This window comes from Tamandua tetradactyla, chromosome 5, assembly GCF_023851605.1.
Source record: "Tamandua tetradactyla isolate mTamTet1 chromosome 5, mTamTet1.pri, whole genome shotgun sequence".
Taxonomy (NCBI): domain Eukaryota; kingdom Metazoa; phylum Chordata; class Mammalia; order Pilosa; family Myrmecophagidae; genus Tamandua; species Tamandua tetradactyla.
In genome coordinates this window covers 159,526,483-159,549,449 of record NC_135331.1, presented here as the reverse complement: position 1 = coordinate 159,549,449, position 22,967 = coordinate 159,526,483, and the positions used below count along the sequence as shown (strand labels likewise).

At 35.4% G+C, this 22,967-nt stretch overlaps 1 protein-coding gene across 18 annotated transcripts in view; it reads right to left on the bottom strand.

Moving 5' to 3' along the window:
* The window catches only part of GRIK2 (glutamate ionotropic receptor kainate type subunit 2), a 1,225,242-nt gene that overhangs the window by 264,763 nt on the left and 937,512 nt on the right, over nucleotides 1-22,967 (bottom strand). For all 18 annotated transcript variants that reach the window (XM_077162495.1, XM_077162496.1, XM_077162509.1 and 15 more), the window contains 2 exons: nucleotides 10,732-10,875; nucleotides 8,104-8,211 (listed from right to left, as the gene is read on the bottom strand). In XM_077162495.1, the coding sequence (XP_077018610.1) occupies nucleotides 8,104-8,211; nucleotides 10,732-10,875 (252 nt within the window). The remainder of the gene's footprint in view (nucleotides 1-8,103; nucleotides 8,212-10,731; nucleotides 10,876-22,967) is intronic.

Below are 22,967 nucleotides of genomic sequence, written 5' to 3'. Positions count from 1 at the left end.
TCCATATTTCTACCAACAGTCTCTTTAAAGAAAGCTAGGTATTTTCTATCAAGCTACTCACAATTCTTCCCATTTCTACCTATTACCCAATTTCAAAGCCATTTCCACATTTTTTGGTATTTGCAATAGCAGTACTCTACTTTCCTGGTACCCAAATCTGTCTTGGTTTCCTTGGCTTCTCAAACAAATACCACACAACAGTTCAACTTTAATAATGGAAATTTATTAGCTCATGGTCTGTGAGGCTAGAAGAAACTCCAAATTAAGCCATCATCATCATGGCAATGTTTTCTTCCAGAGGACTGCCTTTGTGATGCTGGCTGCCAGCAATCCTTGGTCCTTGGCTCCTTTGTCTCATAATGATGTACATGGTGGCCTCTCCTGGACTCTTTTCTCCTCCAGGTAACAATGAATTTCAGCTTCTTGCTTCTGTTCCTTTCTCTCTCTCTGTCCAAATTTCATTCTGCTTATAAAGGACTCCATAAATAGGATTGTGCCTTATTCTGATTAAGGTAGGCCACACCTTAACTGAAGTAACCTCATCAAAAGGTCTTTCTTACAATGGATTCACACTCACAGGCATGGGTTATTAAGAACTTGTTTTTTCTGCATACTGCTCTAAACCACCACAATGTCTTTCTCCCTTAGTTTTAGGCAGAAAAGTAGAAACAACAGTAATGTCTTTTATTTATAAGAATAGTAGAGATGGCATTATTAATAATTACATAGACGTGCAAAGTCTAATGCCTTTTTTTCAAAACTGTATTTAACTAATATTAACACCTTTTAAGTGATATATAAAAATATCTCTTGCTGCTCTTAGCATATTTTCTCATATCAGGCTAATTTCCCTCTTATCATTAAATTGTTTCCCTCACTTTTGTGTCAATAAAGGAAAAAGCCAAATAACTCAAAGGGAGAGAAAGGGAAAAAATATTGATTCAACATGCTTTCCAAAGTAAATTACCTACTGACCAATTACATTTCTCTACTTTGTGTGTGACTCTCATGGAATCATATGGACAGAGTCTAATTGTAAATCTGGTCAACAATGAAAAGCCTTGAGGGAGGCAGGTAACATCAGGAGTGAGGTGGTGGGGTATAAGCCACAAGCAAGAATTTATATGCAAGGATGAGCAGTTTGCAAATCTCACAAAATTTCAAGGCAGAAGGAACTAGTAGGAGCCAAAATCCAGACTCTGCTCTGTTCACAGTGCTGTGTGCCTTGGGCCTACATATTCCCAGTGTGGGTGCTTTCCTCTTGTTCCCACAAAAGCATGACCCAGGTTAACAGAAGCCCAGCTGGCTTCTAGGGCAGGAGGTAAAGTACCTGATCTGTGCAAAGTGATGCAAATTTAAAATCATTAACAGCTCTCTGTTGACTAAACAAGGCACATCTGCAGACTCTGTTTTACAGTGGCTGCCACTTTTCCCTTTCTGATCTATAATTAATACCAACCATGCATTTGTTCCCTTAGATTTTATTTCCTTTTTATCTTTCACGATTAGCTAAATAGCTAGGTTTTCAGATGTGCAATTCTAATTGTACCAGCCAAAGTACTGGCAAACAGCATTTACCTACTGTTGTCTGCCTAATGAAACCTCTAGCTTGATCTGATGTTCCAACTTTCTTACCAAATTTCTAATATGAAATTTTACCCATTTCATTTAACTTAATTCTCCCATGATTACTTTTTATAAAAAGTGAGTTAGCTAAATGTTCACTTATCTGAACATTTATCTGGTTTCATTCCTTGTCAGTTGTTTTTCCAATACTAATCGGTGAAAGTGGATTGTGGCTCAGATTCATAGGATATGAAATCTAATTTCCTACAATCACAAGCATTAAGAGACCTCTTTTGTAAATCTCAAGTTTCTTAGAAAAATATGCTGACATTTCAGAAATTTCAGCCGCACTAAATTTTAAATTTTATACAATTTTGCATTATTCCTAGATTGTAAATCCCCAATGACTCCTAGATTGTAAAGCCCCTGGGGACTACATGATTTAAAACTTGGAATTGATTGAAGAAACTGTCACCAGTGTTTACCTTATTTTTCACAAGAACCATGTACCAAAAGTCAAGATAATCTTTTTTTTTCTATTTTTGAAACCTCTGCTTCTTATTGTAAGATTTTGATCAGTCTTTTAAGTAGGTTTTTTTTCATTTCTAAACTACCATAAATAGGTGGGGACTGTTGACCTCACTGAATTGTATCAGTAGGGTGACTCTCTATATTGATTTTCCTGGATACTTCAGGTTTACAACTGTCTTCTTGGTGTAAATATCAATATCATTCTCTTGTAAGCTTAGACAACATCATTGTTTAGATAACATATTATAGGGTCACCCTAATTATAAGGATTAAATTTGATAAGAAACAACCTCAAAAACCATAAGAGTTATGGAAAATTATGGCATCATTCATCATTATTTTAAAGTTTTAATTGGCTCTTAAAATAAATTTTAGCTTCTGTTCATAAAAATAAAGCATGTTTATGTTTCTTTGTTGGTAATGTTTTTTCTTGAAAGCCTTTTTATTTATTTTCTATTTCAAAGTTTAAAATATTAATCAGGATATATATATATAAAGTATTTTTTTCTTTATATTTGCCCTATATATTCCATTATCTCAATTTTCTGAGTGTGGACTATATCTAGATCATAGAGGCTTTCTTCTTTTTCTTTTATTGTTATTATTTATGCTCCATCCTTCCAACTAAGGATCATCAAAGAAAGTCAAATATGCTCCACAAATCAATTATGCCCTGCTTCTAGATAGTCCCCTCTAGCTTCCTTATACCAACAACCCTTCATCAGCGCACACCTGATGCCTTCCCTTTTCTCGTTATAAAACTTTCCCACTTGTCCTGCCTTCCTTTGAGTATCTGCCTGATACAAGTGATATTATCTGACTCTTTTGCTATAATAAGCTCTGAATAAGTGGCTTCCATTTATTTTTATCTGGAAGATCTTCACTTATTTCTACACCATAACATATAAGAAAAAAAAAAAGGAAACCCTTAGAAAAAGAATAAATATGTTAATTCTTTGATGTAATATTGGTGATGAAAATTTTAAACTTCACAATATAGGGTACTACATTTGCCATGGTAAAATGGGCACCCCTATAGCCTGAGGTTTCAGTGCTGCTTTCTCCTGCACTCTAAAATCTTTTATCCCCTTGAAACTTTGACCCACAGCTTTAGCACACTGTCTCTCCAGTTACTGGATTTCTCTGTTCCCTTTCCTGAGGCACTGCGCAAATCTGGAAAAAAGTAAAAAAAAAAAAAAAAAAAAAAACGTGTGAAAGGAAAATAACTATATCAGAAACTTGAGTATGCTTTTCATGTGAAGCATCTCTTAAGAGTCTCAACATGATCCTTCATTCATTCAACAGTCAATGAAAATTTCTTGAGGGTGTATGAGATACTCTGGTAGACCTTTGAATATATAATAATGGAAAAAGGGACAGTTTTCTTTTTTCTAATAGGACTTGTGAGATAGGCTTGGTTAGGGAGATGGGCCTTTAAAAATGTACAAATGAATACATAATTATACTTCATGAAAAGTGCTAGGAAGGAAAAGTATAGGGCACTGGGAGAAACTTAAATTTAACTACAGGTTAGGGGAGGACTCTCTAAGGAAGTAACATTTAAGCTGAGATCCCAAGGATGAGTAAGAGCTAGCCAAGCAAAGAGAACATTCCAGAATGGGTAAACACATGTGCCCAAATAATAGAAAGCTTTGTATATATGAGGGAATGAGAAAAGGCCAGTGTAGTTGGAGTACAAAAAATATCTGAGAAGGTAGCGAAAGTTAGCCAGGAACTGGTAACTCATGTCCAGGTTGTATTAAAAATAAAATGGGAATCAATGGAAGAATTTAAGCAGTGACAAAAGTCAATTTCCTATGAAAAGCATCCATATAGCTGGTGTGGTTAGAAGAATGTATTTTAAGGGGGAGTAGAGCATAGGACACTAATGTAGTTGTCTCAGTGAAAGGTAAAGGATCTCTGGTTATAGACTGTGGCAACGGATGTGGAAAGAAATGGATAAATTGTTAAAACATTTTGAAAGTAGAATGTATAATATGTATGTTGAACTGCCAAGAAGCATTAGATCTGGGAAAACCACTAATACTTTTCCTGTGCTTGAGTACTTGAACCCAGGCTCTGAAACAAGGAAATTGCCTTTTTATTACCTGAGTGGAGGAACATGCACCAACTATCTATCCATCTTATTCCTGCTTTCCTGCTGTAGGGAATATCATTGACACAGCCCTAGATGTCTTTCTTGGAGAGATGTGGTTGGCCTTGGATGCCATATTCAGGACTCTTCTTAGACACAGCTAACTCGGCTGGATTTTAAACCAAGGTCATTGTCAAGATACAGTGGAAAGGATTCATTTAATCATTGGGAACTGTTCTAGTTTGCTAGCTGCTGGCATGCAATATACCAGAAACAGTGTGACTTTTGAAAAGGGGAGTTTAATAAGTTGCTAGTTTGCAGTTCTAAGACTGAGAAAATGTCCCAATTAAGGCAAGTCTATAGAAATGTCCAATCAATGGCATCCAACCAGGGAAAGATACCCTGGTTCAAGAAGGCTAATGAAGTTCAGGGTTTCTCTCTCAAGTGGAAGGGCACATGGCAAACACAGTCAGAGTTTATCTCTCATCTGGAAAGGCACATGATGAACACAGTCAGGGTTCCTCTCTCATCTGGAACAGCACATGGTGAATGCGGCATCATCTGCTAGCTTCTTCTCCTGGCTTCCTGTTTCATGAAGCTCCCTGGGAGGCATTTTCCTTCTTCATCTTCAAAGGTCACTGGCTGGTGGACTGCTTCTTGTGGCTGCATCATTCTCTGCTCTCTCAGAATCTCTCTCACTCTCCAAAATGTTTCCTCTTTCATAGAACTTCCGAAACTAACCAAGACCCACCTAAATGGGTGGACACATGTCGTCACCTAAACCAGTTTAACAACCACCCTTGATTAAATCACATCTCCAGGGAGACGATCTGACTACAGTTTCAAATATGCAGCATTGAATAGGGATTAGAAGAAATGGCTGCCTTTACAAAATGGGATTAAGATTAAAACATGGCTTTTCTAGGGCGCATACATCATTTCAAAGCAGAACAGGAACTGTCTAAATTCCAGAGATGTATTCACAGTAGTATCTCAACTCCAGAATCTGTTTCCTGAACCCATCCTGTTAATAAAAAATAGACCTGTTCTTTAGGAGTTTATACATCCCAAGATTGTAAATATCGGAAGTGTGGACTTTCTTCTTCTTAGCTGTTTCACTCTTAAGTTTCATTTTTCAGAAAAATATTCAAACTCTATCATTTTAATGACATAAAACAAAATATGTCTTTTCAGTCCTTACTATAACCCAATATTTCAATTTTATGAGCCTACTTATTATTGATAGTTTTCCTCCAGTAGGATACAAAAATTTCAAAAGGACAAAAATAAATGTTCATTACATATTCATTAGAAAAATAAATGAATAAATGAAATGTGTTGGCCAGAGGTAACCAAGGCAAAATTAAGAAAAGGCAGTGGACACAGAGAAGAAGTAATGAATAAAGCTAGTGTTTTTATACTTTGTCATCTTTCATTTCTTACCAATAATGATAAGGCAGTATTGAGTTTGGCATTAAAATTTCTAGTTTCATCACCTATAGAATTGATACTACATGATCCTTTTAGAGACCATGGTGTTTTGACTGTAACATAACATAGAAACCTTTAGTATTCTACTTTTTTGTCATGGTAACATTTAGTTCTAAAAGCCCCTTCTACTGTGACTCTCTACTTAATTAAATCCTTGGTCAGAAATATTCTTTCATTGCTCTTATGAAGGTTTGATACAGACATCTCTCCATTGTATTTATTCAAAAATGTTGTGCTGGTTTAAAAGGATGTATGCCCCCTAGAAAAGCCATGTTTAAGTCAAAATCCCATTTCATAAAGGTGGAATAATCCCTATTCAATACTATATGTTTGAAACTGTGATCAGATCATCTCCCTGGATGATGTGATTTAGTCAAGAGTGGTTGTTAAACTGGATTAAGTGATGACGTCTCCACCCATTTGGGTGGGTCTTGATTGGTTTGCTGGAGTCCTATAAAAGAGGAAACATTTTGGAGAAAGAGATTCGGAGAGAACAGAGAATGCTGCAGCACCATGCAGCAGAGCATCCACAAGCCAGTGACCTTTGGAAATGAAGAAGCAAAATGCCTCCCGGGGAGCTTCATGAACCCAAAGCCAGGAGAAAAAGCTAGCAGATGACACCATATTCACCACATGCACTTCCAGCTGAGAGAGAAACCCTGAACTTCATCGGCCTTCTTGAACCAAGGTATCTTTCTTTGGATGGATGCCTTAGATTGGACATTTCTATAGACTTGTTTTAATTGGGACATTTTCTCAGCCTTAGAGCTGTAAACCAGCAACTTATTAGGTTCCCCTTGTTAAGGGTCGTTTCATTTCTGGTATATTGCATTCTGGCAGCTAACAAACTAGAACAAATGTGTTATCTAATTATAATATATAAAAAGTTTCTTGAAGACAAGGACTGTGTGTAATGAACTTAGAAAAACAAGCTTCAAATTTCAGAAGAAAATACAAGATATTTATGAAATTTTGGAGCAATATGGATAGCTCACACTTGTACTTTGGTTATCAGAATGCTGGATCATCACATGTATTTGTTAGCCATTATATTCAGGACGGTCTATAATCTACATTACAACATAAAAGAAAGTTTCTCCAATGTTTCCTCTACTTTGAATCTAAGGCAGGAGTAGGTTTACAGAAATATGAACTGCATCATCACTTTTATGTTGATGTGCTGAAAAACAAGCAATTGTTGAGGCTCATCATAGTGGCACAGATATCTCAGAAAAATAAGGTAATAACTTTCCCAGTAAACTTATATAAGAATGTTAAGAATAAAATTCTTAACAGCTAATTGAACACCACCATTACAACCCCAGTCTTCAGTATAGACTAATGTTCTCATCTTGGAAGCAAGTGGTTAGTCACCAGTGCCTAATCAATGTTTGGGTTCCAGTTTATTATAAAACATCCTTGCCTTTGTAAGGTTTTGACAAAGGGTGCAGTCTGAAACTCTCAGTGGGAAGAGGTAGCACCCCTATCAATTTCAATCAGTCAAGTGTTGGCCATAACACACTTCTCTCTGTCTTGGTGACATTATTTAAAAAAAAAAAAATGTTTTTCTCTCTATTATATCAGTGGAATCAACATTCTAAAATGTTCTCTCTCAGACTTAAGGAATTCTTTTTACTCAGCTTCCTTCTTCAGTTCGCATGTATGAATAGTGCTTCATGTTAAGTTGCTGGCTGAAATATATGCCTTACTATCTTCAAGGCAATATGATCTCAGCCAAATAGAATTTTTTCACAAGTTATTATCAAAATATCTATTTAATTTGCAATTTTCAATGAATCTATCAGAAAAAAATCTAAATATTACAAATATAAGCCAATTTAAACTCAAAGATTCTTAAAGTAAGCACATCTTACATTCTATAAACATTGCCTTTGCTTTACCTCAATCTCTAAAACTTAAAATCAAGTACATTGAGTATAGTGCCTTGATCAGTTATGTTCATATCAATTTTACTTTGCTTTTTCAATTCAGATATTTCATTTGACTACAACTCCAAAATGGGAACATGGTTCTGTCCTTAATTCATTTTACAGCCTGCTCAAATAGTAAAATTTATATAAACACAAGTGATTGTAAGTTGCATATACAAATTCCATATTAAACCAAATACTTTATAATTACTATATTAAATCTTAAGGTTAATTGAGATTATATGCATTTCAAAAAATCAGAAAAAAATGGTGAGAAAATAACATATTGAAACTGTCTTATGAAATTCTTTATCCTTAAATCCTAATTGTCAACTTTTATATTCAACATAATGAATTGAAATTCTATTTTGTAGAATGACTCAATAAAGTCAAATGCAATGAAATGTACTAAAACAGAGCATATTTATTTCCTCATCAGGATGTTTTTCATTTAGTAATTAAAGTAAACAACCTGTATGTCTCAAGTACCTTTTCAAGACCTTCTTCCTTAAGGCTGATCACATCCAAATCAAAGTCTGTTCGTAAGCCATTGGTTTTGTTGAAAGTTATTCTGCCTGTGAGGCCTTCCCAGTGTGCCTATGGGAAAAGAAAACAAACAAAACAAAACATAGATTAATAAATAAGTAAAGGAAGAGAAGATAATACACTTTTCCACAAAAAAGCAGAGATTATTTTCAATTACTTCTCTTAAATTTATAGTGCTACAAATTTTTAAATAATTTTTATTGTCTTTTGAAATTTGAAGGAAGTTTTTCCAAAATAAATCACCCTAGTTTCAGTATGAAATTTATTATAAACTTTTTGTTTTATATAATACAATTTTCCAGGTACAACATTTTTCTACAAGAATTTGAAGATTATGTTTTATTTAAAACTATTTAGTGAAGGTCTTTTAGCAAAGCAAGAATTTAGTCACATAAGAGATATTGAATATCTCGTTTGGGATTACAAAAAGCACTATTGTTATACAAATGTCATTCCTAAATTCATAAAAATATGAAAATAAACTTATTTCATTACAATGAAAGAAATGGAATCCAGGAACACCTATATAACGCTACTTCAATTATACATTTTCCCTTTAGAATAATGAACTACCTACTTTACTTTTACCTGCGTGAGACCAGGAAAAGTGTATTGTACTTATTTCACTCAAACTCTACTTCTACTGAAGGAGCTCTCAATGTAGAAATAGTGGGGAATATAATAATCTAGCTACATAATAGGTTCATCTCTCAAAGATGAGCAAGTATCTGGACTTTTTAAAAATACAAAATGTTTTTTCATCCATGGCTATATAGTCAAAATTAGATACTTTCCATAATTTTTCATTTGCCAATAGCTTAGAAAGTAGCTATAAATGAAAAATTTTAAATCATGTAACGTAATCACACAATCATAAAATTTGAAAGAATATACATCAACATTGCAAAGAAACAAACCCAATAGGCTAAGGATAACATTTCATAAGGATTAAAAATGGATATCATTATTAATACATATTTTAGAGTCCACATTTTTCTCAAGCACTTATATATACCAATATCAAAAATATGTTAGGCTAACCAATTACAAATAAAATAGAAAAAAACATAACATACGTCATGACTGAAGCTAAACATGTGTTAGCTGGCTTCCAATATAGAATAAAGTTTTATTTCTAAATAAATTTCTTCCAAAGAAAATTATTCTAGATGGTTAACAAAAATTCATAGTAGTATAAACAGTTTTCCCATAAAGGGGTCAAGTGGTAGAGAAATAGGAGTGGAGAGTAGTAAAAGAAATCTGGAATAAAGACAGCACAAAGAAATGTGCACCACATGATCCAATACAATTAGTAACATGAATCACAAATTTCACTTTGAATTCCCTGGCAACAAAAGCAAAGAGGAAAATATTATGAACAGATAATATATTCTTCAAGCAGTCATCTGCAAATGTCATTTCACCTACCTGAGACTATGATAAGAATCAGACAAAGAAAATTTATGGGTCTATTCTTTACTCAGGACCTAGAGATTCTCAAATATGGACCTGTTTGCACTTTTACTTTCATGATGACTATTTTACTAGAAGAGAAACAGATAATTTCTTTTAAAGGTGATAAAACATGTATGGCGATAATATCTGTGATTTTTCATAGCAGAAATTGACTCAAATTTTGATATAATGACTCCAGAGGAGTTTCTTTCATGATCTAATGAATAAACACATACATACATGAATCTATAAAAAATGTGTGTGTGAAAAAAATTCCTCTATCATCTTAGGATAGTTTTAATTTTATTACAGCAGGGGATATGCTTTATTATTTATAAACATATAAATTTTCACTATGGGATTTCGTTAGTATTTAGTCTGTTATAATAACAGACATAATAAAAATTCATACATGGACATAAAAATGGTTGCATTATACAATATGAAATAAAATTTGCATTTGTATGTATCCATATATTCTGTTTTATGTTAACTACTAATATAATTAGAATAACTAGATATTATATTTTAGAAACATAGGCCTAAATAACTGTATTTTAAGATTTACAAATGATGTGTAAATTTAAATGTAGTGGAAATTACACTAGTGTTAAAAATGCAATGCAGGGCGGGCCACGGTGGCTCAGCAGGCAAGAAGCAAGAATGCTTGCCTGCCATACCAGAGGACCCGGGTTTGATTCCTGGTACCTGCCCATGTAAAAAATTAAAAAAATGAAATGTAATGCATTCTTTGTTGCTTAAAATACAAACACTCTTTAAACATCTCTATCACTACAGAAATGAAAAGTAGCACACATACAATTTTAGAAAGGTAAAAGCTAGCAATCTCATAAATCAAGCTTTCATAGCTCACAGATTTTCATCTGTTTCACCATCACAGATATTCTGAAGAATGTTTCATTTATTTATACTATCACTCTTTTCTTCCTTTTATTTTTATTAGTTACTGAAAAATCGAATTTTGCTTATATGGGGTGGGGGGAAAAGGACAATTTCACTTAAAAGATAAAAGTAAAAGGTCACCTGCTAGGAAACCTGCAATACTTTCAAGCGATTCATGTTGAGGAAAAAGGGATAAGGCAAATCCCGACATACCTCTTTAATTAGACTCATAAAACGGGTCCCAAAGCGCCAGGGTTTGTGTCGATTACACTGTAAGGAACTGACTGTCATCTGGGGAAACTGTTGGACAGCCACAGATACCACATGCACGGCATCATACATTAGAGCTGCGTCAGTCTGAAACATAACAAAAAGAAAGAAGTATAGTCAATTCACCATGTGAAAACTGGTAGGCTGTTTGGGAGTGAGATAAGGAAGGGGTGACAGAAGCATATACTCAGTTTTTCTTAATATACACAAGAAAACAGAATCTCCACACTCCGGTTCTCTTAAATAAGATGTCGTGATCAAATTACCGCATCAGTCAGCTCCATTGGAACACTTGGATTCACCCTTCCTTTTTATGAAGTGATAACCCAAATACTTATTTCCCTAATACCTCTGTTGAAGTGGGAAATGTGTGAAGATGTTCATTATTTCTCTCCACTCTGCTTCTGTCTAACTCTCTATCATTACACACACACACACACACACACACATCTATACACACACAATGCATGTAACTATTAATATTCTGAATTGTGATATAAATCACTGTATATAAAATCAACACATAAACAATTCCTTGTATAGAAAGAAAGTAAAAAAGGAGCGATCAGAAAGGAGGTTCATCTAAGAAGCTTAAAAACATAAACTCTGATCTTTTTCTTCAACTTAATTTTTGAGAAGTTTCAACGTCAGAAATGATGCTACAGTTTTGAATCTCTGTACATGTATTGATCTCTTTTCAGGAACTATGCTTAATCCCCTGTACTGTTTGCTTTTCCCACAATTTCCATACGAATAAAAGTTCATTCTGGCTTCTCAAGTAAAAAGAATCTGAATTCTACTGTGTTTGCACCTGCTCAAATAACCAACCACTTTAGAGGTTGATGAAAAAAAAAATTGTTTATAAGTTACCACAAACCAGAGGCTCAGTGACTGTCTAGTGCTGTGCTAAACGGACTCCTCACATTGTGTTTGACAGATCAATGCCAGGCTCACTACCTACCAACAAGGACCACACTGACAGTGCTGGTAGCAATGAATGTGGGGCCATCTGCTTGGCATGCTTTGGAATAAAAGCATATATTTCCCCTTCTCATTCACACAATTAGTGAGCTGTGAAATGAATTCCAAAATGAATAGGAACCCTGTAGATAACAACATTTGCCTCAATACCATACAAAATGAGTACACACAGTAGCTTTCATGCAAATGGATCCTAAGGAGCTTTACAACATAAAATGGAAAATGGCTAAAGAGCACAATGCAGTAACAGAACACACTAATGATGCCATTTTATAGTTCATAAATCTTCAGGGAATATAGTGGAGATTCATACCCTTCATTTTATAAATACCAACTGACTGTTTTCACATACTTTGTTGGCTACCCAGTGAAAACTAAAGGAGTGTATTTGATAAATGCATGCCACAAACCTGAGTATTAGGCTGATATTTGTCTTTGGCCTGAGTCAACATTCAGAGGACATATTTCATATAACACAAAGGTGGTCATAAAAATAATTTCCAAAATATGAAAAGCACATTTTGATTGCACTATTACCGTAACTATCAAAACTTTTGTATGCTGCCTTGGCATATTTACGAGTCAGCCTTCTCCAGGGAAAGAGAACAGACAGGAACAGGAAGAAAGAAAGAAGGAAAGGAGGGAGGGAGGGAGGGAGGGGGGGGGAGGGGAGAGAGAGAGAGAGAGAGAGGAAGGAAGGAAGGAAGGAAGAAAGATGATAGATACACATGTGTGCACATTATGTAACCTCAGCTGGTTGGTATGCCTGGTATGGTGACCCAACCCTTCATACCTGTTCATACCTGAAGTTTCTGGGCTATTAGTTAGTTCTACCTGGATGGGTTATTGCAGTTTTCCATTGAGTTCAGTCATAGGGCATGGTAGTTTTAAGAGATGCCCTGTGGGACCTCTTGTATTCCAGGTAAACTCTTCTTTACCTCCATTGTGAGCAGCAGTCCTATTTACCCTTAATAATCTGGAATCAGTATTCCCAGCCAGTATTGTAATTCCCTTCTTTGCCTAATGCTTCAGAAGTATGAGGACCTCAAACTGGCCAGATTTCTGTCTTAACTTCCAGTTCAGTGGAATCATTGTTATATCTCCTAGTAGAAGCACTCTTCCTTTTAAAACTAAGACCTGCAGACCAGCAGAACTTAAATTTGCAGGGACAGGAAGCAAAAACTTTCTATTGGATCACTAGGGTAAAAGTGAATGGTGTCATTCTATTCCCACCTCTTGACTCCTGGACCCCTGGATACTGGCTATGGGAGAAACAACACTATAGAGTGGGTGTTTATTTAGAGCATATAAAGCCTACTGGAGAATATTGCCCCAGCCCTGCAAGGTATTGTCAACTAGTTGGTGCCATAACTGAGTTTTCAAAAGGCCATTCCACAGCTCTATTCATCCAGTTGTTTCGGGATTATGGGGAACATGTTAAGCCAGTGAATTCCATGAGTATGTGCCAATTTCCACACTTCATTTGCTGTGAAGTGGGTTCCTTGACCAAAAGCAATGCTGTGGTAAATGTGCAGGTTTGAATCTATTATGTAACCCCCACAAAATCATGTTTTAATTCTGATCTAATCTTGTCAGAGCAGCCTTGGGCATATAGACCCCCAATTGTGGGTGTGACATCTGATTAGATGGAGATGTGACTCCACCAATCCAGGTGGGTCTTGGTTAGTTTACAGGGGTCCTTTAAAAAAAGAAACATTTTAAAGAGAGCTGAGAGCCCAAGAAACAACAGAGCCAATGTAGACATTTGGAGATGAAGATAGAAATAGCCTGGATGCTAAGCAAGGACTCACAGAAATAGCCAGGACCTGAAGAGAAGAAATCTCTGGCCCCTGGAGATGCTAAGCGAAGAGATGAAACTCAGAGCTTTGTCCCAAAGAAGCTAAGTGAATGCCCACAGATGCTTAGAGAATATCTGGCATCAGAAGCTGGAAGCAACAGAGCCAGGAATAAGGACCAGCAAATGCCAGCCACATGCCTTCCTTGCTGACAGAGTAGTCCCAGGCCCTTTCTTATTTTTCCATGGATGCCTTACTATGGACATTTTTATAGGCTTAGAATTGTAAACTTGCAACTTATTAAATTACCTTTTAAAAGTTATTCCATTTCTGGTATATCATATTCTAGCAGCTTAACAAACTAATACAGTGAATAAAGCACTCTGAAAGTTCATGGATGGTAGTTTTTATAGAAGTATTGTCTTCAGGGAAAGCAAACCTGTTGTGTCTATTCTTGATAGAACAAAACACTGCCCCTTCCATGATGGAAATGCTAACACCATGTAGCAGGTTGATCACTTCAGGGAATGGTGCCTTATTAAGGACTGAATGTTGGTTTCTGCTGCTAATTGATTGGATTCTCAGCAGAGGTTGCAGCCAGGTCAGCTATGCTAAGTGGAAGTCCATGTCACCTAGCCCATGAATAACCTCCACCCCTACCATCATGGCAACTTCATTTATAAGTCCATTTGGCAATGGCAGAAATAGATGGGGGAAGAGTCCAGACTGTATTCACAGAATGAGTCATCTTAACCTCTTGATTATCAAAATCCTCCTCTGTAGAATACACCCTCTGGTGAGTATTCACACGGGACCAAAATATCTTCATGTTTTTACCCACTAAGAAAGGCCTATTAACAAATTTCTCCCCATGCTTCTTGGTCACCAATTTCCTTCCAAGTCACTCCAGCCAAGCCATTGGTGACATCTATGAATCAGTATACAAATGCACCTCTGGCCATATCTTCTTCCAAGCAAAATGAACAACCAGGAGCACTGTTCAAAGTTCTGCCCATCAGGAAGATTTCCCTTCACCATTGCCTTTCAGGGGTGTCCCAGAAAGGGGCTATAGTGCTATTACTGTCCATTTTCAGGTGGTTGCTGTATATTATACAGAAACATCTGTAACTCCAAGCCCGAGTTCCCTCTTCTGAGTGAGAATAATGATCTTATGGTCCACAGAATTCGTTTTATTTTAGAAGTTTCTCAGACCTCCACAAATTAAGCACCATTGATCTGTATAGTCTTTCATCTTTACACAATCTAGTTTATTGAAATTGTGCTTTTTTACCTTTTTATCTCCCTTTGACAATCAATGTGTCTTTTAGGTAATAACCATGTCGATCTTTGTAGCCTCCTGCACAATATTCCATACATTGCCAATAGTAAGTTTATGAAAGCATTTTTCAAAGAATAGATGAATTCAACAAAATACTCATTTAAACAGTAAAAGAAATAGGTATTAGAGAGCTCTGAGTAACAATCACACTTTGCCATCTAGCTGGAATGTATCACCTCCCTGAGGTACAGTGAACTAAATCTGCCAGCAGCTTAGACCTAAGGAGCAATGTGAGCCTGTCCCATTTCCAAATGAATTTATAGTAACAGTTTCATGAACACATTTATCTTTCCATTAAATAAGTGAGGCAGGTCCCCTTTGAGATCTGAATGCTAGCTGGCAGGTGGCTGATCCATTCTGGAACTCCGACGTCTCAGATTTTGCTCATTTCTGAATTCCATCTGAAGTACAGTTCATAGCACAGAAAGTAGTATGCTCTAATAAATGGAATATAGTATCATAAATGCTGGCTCTTTCTTTGACTTGATCTTTCACCTAACAATCATGAAACTTAAAAAAAAATCCTTTATCTTGTTTCCCTCACTTTTCAATTGAAAATAAAAATCATAATCTATTATAACTCTTGTTGGAAAAACTGCTTTTGAAAGTCAGATAGATTCAAGAGGAAAAACAATTACAAACATTGATTCTTCAATTCGTAGATGAGGACATTGACAATAATGGGGAAGGGGGGGATTCTGACCTCTAGGGCTCCCTTGCACAGCATCACAAGCCTAAATGGGATAGAGAACCATTCACTTTTCTGAACAATGGGGGAGAAGCGGTCACATGTGGAAGGCAGACTGGTGTTCACACATTTGGCTGGCACACTGCACCCAGGATTCTGCCAGGCATGGAGCAGGTGCACCTTGTCTGCTAACTGAGCCGAGGGATTGACGAAGAAATGCCCTCAGATCCTGTCGGGAGTCAATTGTCAGAGACAATTCTCCCAGTTACCCTGCAGCTGCCATTACGGTTTCTCTGTTGCTGGCTCTTTGTACTACTCTGAAACAGAGTTCTTTACCAGCAGCTGTGTGGACTGTACAGCCTGCATGAGATAATACATTAAAGCAGTTTGCACAATTCCTGGCCCATGGTGCATAGGCAGGTGTTAGACGATGACGATCATCATCACCAGAAGAGCAATAGCCTCTTCAAGATGGATACTATCCAAAATAAGGGACCTGCTTGGAAAGTGTAATGTTGCAACCCTTCTGTACCCACTGCTAGGCTAAATGAGGGAATAGTGCTCATGCTGTTTAGGAAAGCAGATCAGATTCTGGACAAAGAAGAACAGGAAGGATATTATCATACGATAACTTCTCTGTAAAATATTATGGGAACACAATACAATTCAGTTGAAGTTAAAGCTCAAAAAATATCAGATACACATGGGTTAAACAACAAGTTAAGAATGGAAGAATAAAAAATAAATGATTAAATATGATAGTGTCATGCATTTGTTACCGAACTAAGGAATGCTGTTAGATAATCACACAGGAGCAAAGCGAACTTGGACAAATCTGTCTCTCATTTTCTCTAGTCTTCAGTTTTTTTGTGTGTACAAGGAGGGGATTGAATGGGTGGATTTTAAGGTGGCCTGTGATTTTCATTCACAGTTGTAGAAAACCCAAGTCTCAATCTGATTTTATATTGGTCTTCATAATACAACCATAATGTTTATTGATCTGTTTTAGCCTCTTAGTTCATTGTCTGGAGATGCTTTGTGCCCTTGCTTAAAAAGTTTTTGTATCAACATTTCATGAAAATTCATAAATAAGGGAAATCAAGGGTCACTTTTTCCAGCCAATGTCAGTGTTCATATTCTATTCATTTCTATCCTGGCCAAAAAATCCTGTCTACATTTTTCATTATATTGTCTTCTTTGTTGTTTTAACTTTGCCACTTTTGTTAAACTTTTCACCCATGTTAAACCATTACTAGTCTACTGATAATTTACAAAGGAAAGCTAAAATCCTTTCCCTCATTCTCAGAGTCATTCACTAATATCCCAGAATTTTTATCTTCCTTTGCTACTTCTTACACAGTAAGAAATGGATCTCCCTGTCCTTCACAATTTGACTAACCAGAGACATTCTCTATAGATTAGTTGATGAAAAGGATATTCTAGAAACTACATGATAAAAGACCTTTAAAAAAATACAGATTTTTATCTCTTGTATGGCATTGAGTACACATGGGCTAAAGGGATAAGAGCTTGAAGGGGAGGTAAAGAAAGAAGGAGAAGAAAGGGAAAGAATATAATGGGTGCAGCAGACTCATACCCAGCTGGATGAGTTAGGGAGAAAATTCAAATTCAGCAATGCTTTGACTTGCTATCAAGTCAAGGAGAAAGGACTAGATGATACTCGTTACTGGGATTCAAATAAGAAAGGCCTGGGTCAAGATTAAGGCTTTAACTAATTAATAGATCTATTTGTTTAAAGTTCCTTAGCATTTATGAATTTGAATAAATGCTTACATGTCCCCAAATCAATGCTCTCTGTCTTAAGCTAAAAACTAGCAAAAATAGCGATAGCTAATTAGCTTATTTTGAATAATATCCAGAAAAATATATAGCTTACAGTGTAGCTAATGCTAATTTTGGTAGTAAGAGTTTTCAGTGCCCTTTATGTTTATATTATAAAATTATGGCCTTTTATGTCTTGCAAGAAGTCTTGGTGGTTGCCATTTTTCCTAATGATTCTCCATGAGGTAGTTTTAAAAACATAGCATTATTTTTCTGTAAGATTTTAAAGGTTTAAAATGAAATTCAGTCCAAAGAGTTTTTAAGTTACAATTACGAGAGCTTTAGGAGATGACTATTTTACATTCTTTCCAAGAAGTAGGTATATTCATCGTGGACATTTTCTATACAATTTTCTTTATTTCCTATGTATATCTTTAAAATACACCATTTCCCAAGCTGCAAATCCTGTCTGTTTTTACTGCTTTAAACATTTATATGCAAATTTCAAGATGTTTAGATGATTTTCAAACATCAAGTAGAGAAACTTCACTTTTTAAATATAAATGATTAAACTATGGCTGTGAAGCAAGTTAGAAAATGCCAACAGGTTTTCAATTAAAAGTTTCATTTAACTAATGTAATTATTCTTACCTAATTAAATTTTTTCTACTAAGATCAGTCCATTGAGATATCTCATTCTCTTTTAAAATGTTCCATGAAGCTCTTACTAACGTTCATGAACCACACTCTATTGATGAGACTGTTAATGAACTTTCTAGCAAATATGCACTAGCCTTAATAATTTAGGCCCTGTGAAACCTTGTCTGGTTTTTACTACATTTGGAACTGCTATTGATCTAGAAAAGAGTCAATATCAAGGGGAAGTATTCTTTGCACTTCCAGTTGCTCTCAAATATATCCAATTATTTCAGTATGTGGAACTCAAATTAGTGTCTTATATTCGTCAAGATCATTTATATTTACTTTTTCTCAACATGATGTATGAAAATAGACTTTTCCTTTATTAATAGACTGTGATTCTTTCTAATTTGAAATCCAGGTGTACAAAAACCAAAAATACACTAGAAATCTAGGCGAGTTCAAATACTTATGTAAGTACTAATTTTAATGCCCTGTAAAAATTGAGAACCTAAGAGTTCATATTTCATTTACTCAAACCAAAATTTAAAGTGTAATAAAGTTTCATTTTAAGCATTACTTGAAAAATAATGCAAAAATGAAGATAGACATTTCTGGAAAATAAAATAGTAGATATATGTAAACAGATCACATTAATGTGTCCTTTAAGACTTTTTGTGTTCTTATTGTGTATGTAACTTTTTGTAGTGTGCTTATAACTGAATAATAAATTGTAATTGCAACTGCTCACAACTCTGTTAAAAATATTCATACAAAGTTTAGCTTCCATAGAAACCTAAAACTTATTATTTTAGCTTTGTAATTTATTAGTAATCATGGTGGTCATGCTATCTCATTTATCTTCATTCCTCTATCTTTAACTTTATAAATAGAATAACAATCTGCCTCACAGAGTTGTTCTAAACAAGGATCATGCTAGGTGAATGTATAAAGGTATAAATCATAATGCTCTTTAAATACATTAAAATTATGGGACAGAATATTTGGAAATCTCAAGTATATTCAAACTGATATCAAAGTAGATCAAGTAGAGGTTTATGAGGACAAAAGTAGGGACCGTTGTGCACAGTAGTATTTTGCAGTGTATTTTAGATCCCTAACTTGAAGACCTACCATCTCATCATTATTTTAATTAACAAAATTATTTCTTACTTTGAAGATGTATTGATTTAACTAGTTATTGTTTTATTGACATGAGGAAATATCTCTGCCTACTCATTCTTAGATTTCTCAAATACCACTCCCCATATGTACATATACATTTCCAATTATCTTCTTACATGTGTCTCTAAGTGCACTATAATTTGATTTATTCATTCAACAACATACATGTTGTTATTGTGTTATCAATGTCGGATGCAATTATGAGCTTGGGCAATGGAACTAGTAAGTCAAAGATGATCAGAAATATTCCCTGCCTTTAGTGTACTCACTGAAGGCTATGAGACCAATAAGTAAACCAATATTCTCAATATATGCATACACAGGGTCATAGAAGAGTGTTTAATTTTATTTGGAGTAGTAATTAACTATTAATATGTTAGGATGTAGTCTTTGATTTACAGATTTTTCCATTACCATCAGTAGCTTCAAAAATAAAGAAGAAGGAAAAAGCTAAGAAAATAAATTTGAAAAAAATGATGGACTGTCTAACTCAAAAAGACTTTTTATTTTGGAGAGCACAAAATACTAGAAAAGGGCAAGATTCAAGAAAAGGGAGCACATAGAGCCTGGGAACACACACAGCCCTGCACCATATCCAACTTTTGATTAGCAAATCTGGGAAGCTGGAATCCAGTTTTGAAAAGGCTTTCTCTCTCTCTCTCTCTCTTACTTCTGAATGTCTCATTAGACAGAGGTGCCAGCATTCTTAGGCTTCAGCACTGCCCCAGGCAAGGGTGGGATGAAGGCATGTTTGAGAGACAAAGTAACTAGTCAATGAACAACGGGGATAATTCCCTAAAGGGTGTAAATTCCCCAAGGGTGGGGCTCAGCACAAGTGTCTGCCCTCCTTCAGATCAGGCTGAGTGGTGAAAAAGAAGCAACTTAAGCCCACCTTCTACCTTAGCATCTATCTTAACCACACCACTGGCAGGGAGAGGCTACTGAGCATTAAAGGCACCACATCACTTTATGCTGGTGGGAAGCTGCAGGCTGACAAGCACTACATGCTGGGCAGAATAGAAAAAGCACAGTGTCTAGAGGCTTCATAGGAAATTCTGACAACCTGCTGGGTCTTATCCTCAGTGGAACTTGGTACTGGTCACAACTTCCTGCTAGGAGGGCCTGCCTGGTTCTGACTGTGTCCGATCATATCTGTGGAGACCCTCCTCAGAAAAAGGTTCCATAGAGGCAGGGCAAGCACCAGAAAAACAAGAGCTGAAGAATTCTAATTAGTTAAACAGAAGCTATGCTAGAAGTCTCCTAGAATAAATTAAACTGAATGCCAAATAACAGACAGAGAACAAAGCCAACCAACAACAACAAAAAAACCCTAGGTAAAAGAGTTAAAACACCCTCCAGAATAAACTAATTAAGGAAATCAAATACCTAAACAATAACAACAAAAAATAATGAGTCAACTAGGAAAATTGAAGATATGGCCCAAAGAAACAAACCAACATTTAAAATAAGATATAGGAGTTGAAACAACTAATTAAGGATGTTCTAACAGATATGCAAAATCACATCAAAAATCAAATCAATGAATTGAGGGAAGATATGGCAAAAGAGATGAAAGATATAAAGAAGATATTGGGTGAACATAAAGAAGGACTTGAAAAAACAAATGACAGAACTTATGGGAATGAAAGGCACAACAGAAGAGATGAAAAAAACTGGAGACCTACAACAGCAGATTTGAAGAGCCAGAAAAAAGAATTAGTAAACTTGAGGGCAAGACATATGAATTCCTACACACAAAAGAACAAAAAGGGAAAAGAATGGAAAAATATGAACAGGTCTCAAGGAATTGAATGACAACATGAAGTGCACAAATATACATATTATGGGTGTATGAGAAGGAGAAGAGAAAGGAAAAGGAACTGAAAGACTAATGGAGGAAATAATTATTGAAAATTTCTCATCTCTTATGAATGACAAAATTACAGATCCAAGAAGCATAGCTTACCTCAAACAGAAGAGATCCAAATAGGAGTACTCGAAGAGCTTTACTAATCAGATTGTCAAATGAAAATGATAAATAGAGAATTCTGAAAGCAGCAAGAGAAAGGCAATCCATCACATACAAGGGAAGCTCAATAAGACTATATGCAGATTTCTCAGCAGAAACCACTGAGGCAAGAAGGCAGTGGTATGATATATTTAACGTTCTGAAAGAGAACCGCCTACCAAAAATTCTACATCCAGTAAAACAGTCCTTCAAAAATAATTTGGAGTTTAAAATATTTCCAGACAAATAGTCACTGAGAGAATTAGTGACTAAGAGACCAGCTCTATGGGAAACACTAAAGGGAGCACTACAGGCAGATGGGAAAAAACAGGAGAAAGCAGTCTGGGGAAGAGCATAGATGAAGACTATCAGTAAAAGTAAAAGAGAAAAAAAAAATAGATATGACATTTAAACTCCAAAGACAAAATGGTAGAAGTACTGCCTTTACAGTAATAACATTAAATCTTAATGGATTAAACTCCCCAATCAAAAGACACAGATGGGCAGAATGGATTAAAAAACAGGACCCATATATATGCTGCCTATAAGAGACTCATTTTAGGCTCCAGGATAAAAACAGACCAAAAATTAAAGGTTGGAAAAATATATTTCATGCAAACAACAACCAGAAAAGAGTGAGGGTAGCTATACTGGTATCCAACAAATTAGACTTTAACTGTAAAACAATTAAAAGAGACAAAGAAGGACACTATGTAGTAATAAAAGGAACAATTCACCAAGAATCTTCTATAGCTATAACAATTATAAATATTTGTGCACTAAACCAGAGTACCCCAAAATACATGAGGCACTGACAACGCAAAAGGGAGAAGCAGACACCTCTACAATAATAATTGGAGAGTTCAATTCACCACTCTTATCAATGGATACAACATCTAGACAGAGGATCATCAATAAGGAAACAGATTTTCAATAATACAATAAATGAACTAAACTTAACAGACATTTACAGAACATTACAGCCCACAACGTTATGTTACACATTTTTCTACAGGGCTCATGTATTATTTTCAAGGACAGATAATATGCTGGGTCTCAAAGTAAGTCTCAACATACTTAAAGAGATTAAAAAAAGACACTTTCTCAGATCATAATGGAATAAAGTTGGAAATCAATAGCAGGCAGAGGGCTGGAAAAATCACAAATGTATGGAGGTTAAATAACACATTCTTAAAGAACCAGTGGATCAAGAAAGAAATTACGAGAGAAATCAGTAAATATCTCAAGGTAAAGGAAAATGAAAATACAACATATCTTTCCATATGTAAACTGCTACATAAGCAGCATATAGCTATCTGTAATTTTAAAATCTGCCCTTCTTCGTTCTCCCATCCCCCTGAATCTCAAAAATTCTGATCCCATATGGAGAAGTACTATTCAGGATTTAAGTGTTTTAAAAAGCTACAAGTGAAAAAAAAAAAAGCTAAAATGATCAACTCTATTAATAAAAAAAATATTTCATGCTGAACTGAGGTATAGCTTCACAGGCAAAAGATGTAGTCAGGCACATGAAATTGCATAGGTATGTGTGAGCATTTGGGAGTCATGTGCACAGTATTTACCAGTAGCATGATCCTGGAAAAGTTTCTTAATCTTTCTATGCCTCATTTCCTCATCTCATAGGGGTGTTGAATGGGTTAAATGAGTTAAAATGTTTAAAACTCTTAGGACAGTGTCTGGCAGAAAGCAAGCACTAGCAGGAAATTAAGATTATTATTGAGCGATAGACAAAGGCTTGGA